Below are 6,000 nucleotides of genomic sequence, written 5' to 3'. Positions count from 1 at the left end.
ACCTAGCACGCTACCACAGCAGCAGGTGTTCCCTTTTGCTCCCTCTGCTCCATTGAGGCACGCTTATGACATGGCGTCACAGCCAATGGGAATTCAGGTGCTGTTTCGCTGCTCCAGACGACAGACATTGCCTTTCTCACTTAATGGGCCATTTGACCCATTGAATATTTTTTTTTTTGTGTCCCTACAACATTAATATTTTTTTGCCTACAAAAAAAGAGGACACTGCAGTGTTTCTTTGGGCATTTATTTGTCACGAAACAAGGTTATGTTAGGAAAATATTGTAAACACCACGAAAAATCAGTAAGATCAATAGTCAACATTCAACAGTGTGCTCACAAAACAAGCACACAATGACATTTCCACTGGCATACTAAATGAACACATTGAAGGGTCATGTAGTGGCAAACAGGTAGAGAAGACCTTTGGCAAACTGGAAGATCTCGTTGCTGCCCATTTTGGATTCTCCATAGAATCGGTCCACAAAGCTAATAGGTACCTGCGGGTGTCAAGCAACATAGTTAAATCAGTGGCTATGCTAAGTTTCCATGCAGTGTATTTTTTCCAGCTAAAATAAACAAGCACAAGCACACAACAACCTACATAATGGCAACCAAGCCCTGGACACATCTAAAATAGCCAGCTTTAGTGGCAAAAATTAACGGTCTTCAAGGACTTCAAAAGGCATTTTCAGACTAAAGCAACAACATGTATGACGGCTTTTCTTTCTTGAAGATAACACATTTATGCAACACTATGTTTGATATGTTACTATAGTTTGTAAACTGTACTGCCCAATGTTTGACAGCCTGAAAAACAACACAGTGTGTTGAGTGAGTAGACAAACTTTACTGTAGACAAATGATGTAACGATGCACTAAAAGAAGGCTCAGTGAGAGAACTGCCACCAGCCATTACAAGGCAGGGTAGCTTTGTGCTCCAACAGGGGAGGCTCTGAATGGGTAAAGAAGAGGCGGACAAACCCCAATATTTCCTCCTGCACTCCATTTGCTCCCCTCTTCCCACCAAGTGATGTCAAGAGATGGAATGCCCCCGTGCAGCCCAACAGAAATGAACAACCACGTTCTGCCCCTCAACATAAATGTACTGTCAGCACCCCTGTACAGTTGATGCTCATTACAAGAGAAAGTTCCCTTATATTCAAAGTCTGTTCTAATGAAAATTAGGGCCATAGTACACAGTATGTTTAGAAATAGTGCAACTTCGCATATACCACTGTCTCATCATCATCATCAGCCTAGTTACGCCCACTGCAGGGCAAAGGCCTCTCCCATACTTCTCCAACTGCCCCGGTCATGTACTAATTGTGGCCATGTTGTCCCTGCAAACGTCTTAATGTCATCTGCCCACCTAACTTTCTGCCGCCCCCTGCTACGCTTCCCTTCTCTTGGAATCCAGTCCGTAGCTCTTAGTGACCATCGGTTATCTTCCCTCCTCATTACATGTCCGGCCCATGCCCATTTCTTTTTCTTGATTTCAACTAAGATGTCGTTTACCCGCGTTTGTTGCCTCACCCAATCTGCTCTTTTCTTATCCCTTAACGTTACACCCATCATTCTTCTTTCCATAGCTCGTTGCGTCGTTGCGTCGACCACTGTCTAGTGTTTGTTTATTCATATTGGAACCCAGAGACAATCGCGAATATGATGAAAACTTGAAGCAAGAGAACAAACAAGTAAATAAATAAACAAACACATTTATGCTGCAATCTTACAGCCATAATTGTGGCACAGCGCCTTGCTTTCCACTGTTTTGCAGATGCTGGCTGCCGACAAATGGCAGTAATCCTGCACTAGAGCTTATACAATAACTCTGTCCCGCACAATGGCAAGAATTTTGTGCGTTAAAAAAAGATAAGTTCGAGTGACATATCTGCTGTTGTGGCCAACTCTCCACTGTGCCAGCCGCTTGTAGATCGAGCACGTAGTTGCTGCCAATGACACAAACATGGCTACAGTTTGTTTTCCACGCAAGACAATCATCGGCAGAATAAATTGATATCTTAATTTTACCTTTGTGACAAGCAACAGGCGCTATGAAACCCGTCGCATAAACGAAAAATGTGATGTAAGGCAAGTTCCACCGAGAGCCCGTGTTCGGCTGCTGCTGCACTGCATGCATGCGACTGCTCGATTGCATCACGCGCATCCTCTTATTTGTGTGAATTGATGTGATGGCAAATAAAGCGTTCTCAAAACTATGCATTTTGTAAGTGTCAACGGTTATTTTGCAAATGCCATATGCTTTGGCTTCAAAGTGAAGTGGTTTAGGCCTACAGGCTGACAGTTCTATGTGGCAGTGACTTGCTTGCGTGGTCATCCCAAATCTCCTTTAGTTGGCGGAGTATTGCGTGACACATTGTTGCGGGAGACTCGCTGTTGGTGCAGTCTCTCCTTGAAAAAGTCTGTTTATGCACATTCTGCAAGTGGCAGGACATCGTTGCATCCAGTGCATTGCTGCACAAACGCACCGCCACAGCAGAGTAACATTATACATTTCCATTCTTGACAACATTTGGCCAAAATTTTTTTCTTTGTAGCCGGCGGTCCACTATAGCTGGGTCCGCTAAAAGCAGAATTCATTGCATTGAAAATGCCACAAATTAATGCAGCAATCATTATACTTCGATACAACAAAGTCAGTAAAATCGGCAATTATTTTGTAATATTGAAATTCAACCTCTTATGCAAATAAGTACAGTCGCCAATTGATTTTTCTTACATGGAAGGGACAGCAAGGTTTTCCAAATCGTCCTTGTTCAATTTGAGTGGGAAGTGAATGTTTCGTCTGCCTCTCGATTCAACACATCTCTGAAACTCGAGATTGTGCAGCCTCCACTACAAAATGTGCGGGAAGACTGTGCACATGATGTCACACCAACTCGGCAAGCTCACTCTTTGCACACGCAGCAGATCACTTCCAAAACAGGGTGCATTGGCTGCGTATGCACTCCGCTGCACTGACAGCTATGTGCAGCCAGACCTCGCTAGAAACGGAGATGCCTGCCAACTTGCCTCCCGTCCCCCTCCCCCTGCAAGTGTGCATGATCGCATTACCCTGCGCTCGCTTCCCTCCCCACCTTTCTACTTGCTTGCACGAGAAGACAGCGCTCATCACCATCCTTCTTGGCTCACCCTCACATACCTTTACTCAAACCCAAAGCATACAGCACGTGGGGCATGATAGAAACATGTCACACTTGGACTTTACACGAAACATGATGTGGGTCCGCTTCGGCGGTCGCTCTTCGTCATGTGGTGCACGATCTGAGAGGTGTGGTTTGCAAGAAGCCACTTGTAATTCAACTATTTTAACATCCGAGTCAGCAGAAATTTCTATTTATTGTCTCAGTATTGCTATTCGGCAGCAGTAAAATATTGTTATGTTGAAATCGTGTATCAACACATATATATTGAGGTTCTAAATACATGGTGTTCTATGGACAACAAGTTATAAAAAGTTATATACTTCATTAAATAAAAAATTTTGTTATATTGAGGTTTACCTGTATAGCCAGACCAAACTTAACGAGAAGAATGAATGAATCAGCTTATTGTACAGGGCATGTACAAAAACTGAGGTTGATGAGAAAAAAAAGCAGTCTTCCCGACCGCTTAACAGGCCTTGCCAACCTTGTAACTTGGCAGTCATGACAATAATGCATTGTAATCAGTAACAACAACAAGAACTCAAGCAAGTAGCACAATATATGAATATTTATGGCATAGTAGACATGATACAATCTCAAAACAACAAAAAAGCTGTAAAACAAGGGAATGGGTTCTAATCTACATAAAACTTTATAATGGTGAGAAATGGTACAGAATGCTTATGCAGATAGAACTCCTTGTTCAAGCACTCTGGAAGTATATATTTTAACATTTGGAACCCGTAGTTTGTCCTACATTGAGGTATGATAAAAGTGTTTTGTGTGCACATTTCATATGGTATAGGCCAAGGCAAAAATTTCAAAATACGATGCAAAAATGGGTCATTTTGATCAGCAGCTTCTTTTATACAGGCATGCAAACCTGCATGCAAAGATATTATGTACAGGCACAACATTAAAAAGAAGGCGCATGAGAATGGTTGGGGTATTGTGTGGAATGTTTGCGATGACTCTTAAGCATTTTCTTTTGAAGAATTTAAACCTTTTGAAGGCTACTATTTGTTGTAGTTGCCCAAACTAGGCTGCAGTAGTTCAGGCACAATTGAAAGAAGGCGTAATAAGCATTAAATTTCGTGTTAACAGGCAGAATGCCTCTACTGCAGGACGAAATGCCAACAAAACTAAACAGTGTTTAGCAATGTAGGTGTCCCAGTACACTGTTGGAGTGAATATTACACCAAAAGATGTAAACTCATCTATGTATGCAATGGTACTTCCATTCAAAAAAGTGGTTGTGGGTCTAGCACATTTTTTCCTCGGAGACAAATAATTGTGGCCTTTGTTCTTGCAACATTCATTTTTAACGAATTCACTGCGGACCATTCTGCTAAGGATTTCAAGACACCGCTAGCCTTTTCAATTACTTTCCACATATCATATGCGGCAAGAAACAAAGTAGTGTAGTTTGTGCAATAACATATTTAGCTTGCTTGTCTATGCTAACTATATCATTAATGTGAACGTTAAACAAAAGTGATCCTAACAGACTTGCTTATGGCACACCAGTCGTAATTTGCAATATGTTAGAGAAAGAATTGTTGCTTTCCACATATTGAGAGCGAGAATTGAGGTATGACCTTATTAAATTGAGGGCATGCCCATGAATGCTGTAATGCCTAAGATTGGCACAAAGAATACTATGGTTAAGGGCGTCAAAGGCTTTACAAAGGCTTTGATCTCAACAAAGAGACCAAGAGTTAAAGCGACACTAAAGTGAAAAATGATTTCTTCTGCATCAGTAAATTACCGTTCTACAATACCAAAAACACCACTCTTACAACGATAAGACGTTTGGTAAGCCAAAAAAAGCGCAAAAACGAAATACGGGTGGCGACGCCTACCTAAGTTTCCACACCCGGGGGCTGTGACGTCTTGGATTTTGATGGCATCTTCTAGGGCCTACTAATTATATATAGCGGTACAGATTGACAACATTGTGTTCTAAAGGAACCAAATATTAAACATGGCAAGTTTCGGGAACTTTTATTCAGCCAACGCGGCCCAAATGCGAAAACATACTTTGGAATCCCTGACGTCGCTGACGTACCGGCGCTGGCGTTTCGGCGCGAAATTCAAATACCGATACTTGGAACTTCATGTTCTCATCTAATAATCAAGCTATCTTTTTGAAATGACTGCCTGCAGGGTTCTGAAACAATGCTGCATTAGACTAAACTGATTTATTCTTTCGCTTTAGTGTCCCTTTAAGAGCTGCGGCTCAAAGTTATTTATTATGAACCTTTTTTGACCAATTAAGGCGTATTCGATTGACCAATCTTTAGCTAAGCCATACTGACAATCATTAATTACACAGTGTTTTGAAAACATTTCTGCAGACAGACACGAATCAATTGCTTAGCCCCTTGAGGAACAACGGTAAAATAGAAATGGACCTAAAATTTCATAAGACATATTTTTTGCCCTTCTTGTAGATACGGCGAATCTGACTAGCTGTATACCAGGAGGAAACTGCGCTGCAGCTATTGCAGTATTATAGATATGAGTAAGGCATGGTACAATAAGAGATAGCACATGTTTTACGGGTCGACTTTGTATATTACTGTATTGCATAATGACCGCACTCGCGTAATGATCACACCCCTGAACGTTGTCGTAAAAATTTGATTTGTTTTCTTTCCTGCATAATAATTGCACCCCAAACTTGCTGCAGCAATATGTCGTGTGCTAAATCTAGCTGATGAGGATCGTGCTTGCCATCTGTCAAATGCTATGCGAACGACTGTTCAGGACTTACCAAGTGGTCTGCACACACCAAACAGATTCTCAAGCAGATGCCCCATTTAATTCT

At 41.7% G+C, this 6,000-nt stretch overlaps 1 protein-coding gene across 1 annotated transcript in view; it reads right to left on the bottom strand.

Annotated features, from left to right (window-relative positions):
• Nucleotides 1-231: 231 nt before the first annotated feature.
• Nucleotides 232-6,000, bottom strand: part of Dpm1 (Dolichyl-phosphate mannosyltransferase subunit 1) — a 28,178-nt gene continuing 22,409 nt past the window's right edge. Inside the window, exon 8 of the mRNA XM_050173223.3 lies at nucleotides 232-500. Within this exon, the coding sequence (XP_050029180.2) occupies nucleotides 396-500 (105 nt within the window). The 3' untranslated portion in view covers nucleotides 232-395. The remainder of the gene's footprint in view (nucleotides 501-6,000) is intronic.

The sequence above is a fragment of the Dermacentor andersoni genome, chromosome 3 (assembly GCF_023375885.2).
Source record: "Dermacentor andersoni chromosome 3, qqDerAnde1_hic_scaffold, whole genome shotgun sequence".
Lineage (NCBI taxonomy): Eukaryota > Metazoa > Arthropoda > Arachnida > Ixodida > Ixodidae > Dermacentor > Dermacentor andersoni.
This window is presented reverse-complemented; position numbering and strand designations above follow the sequence as displayed.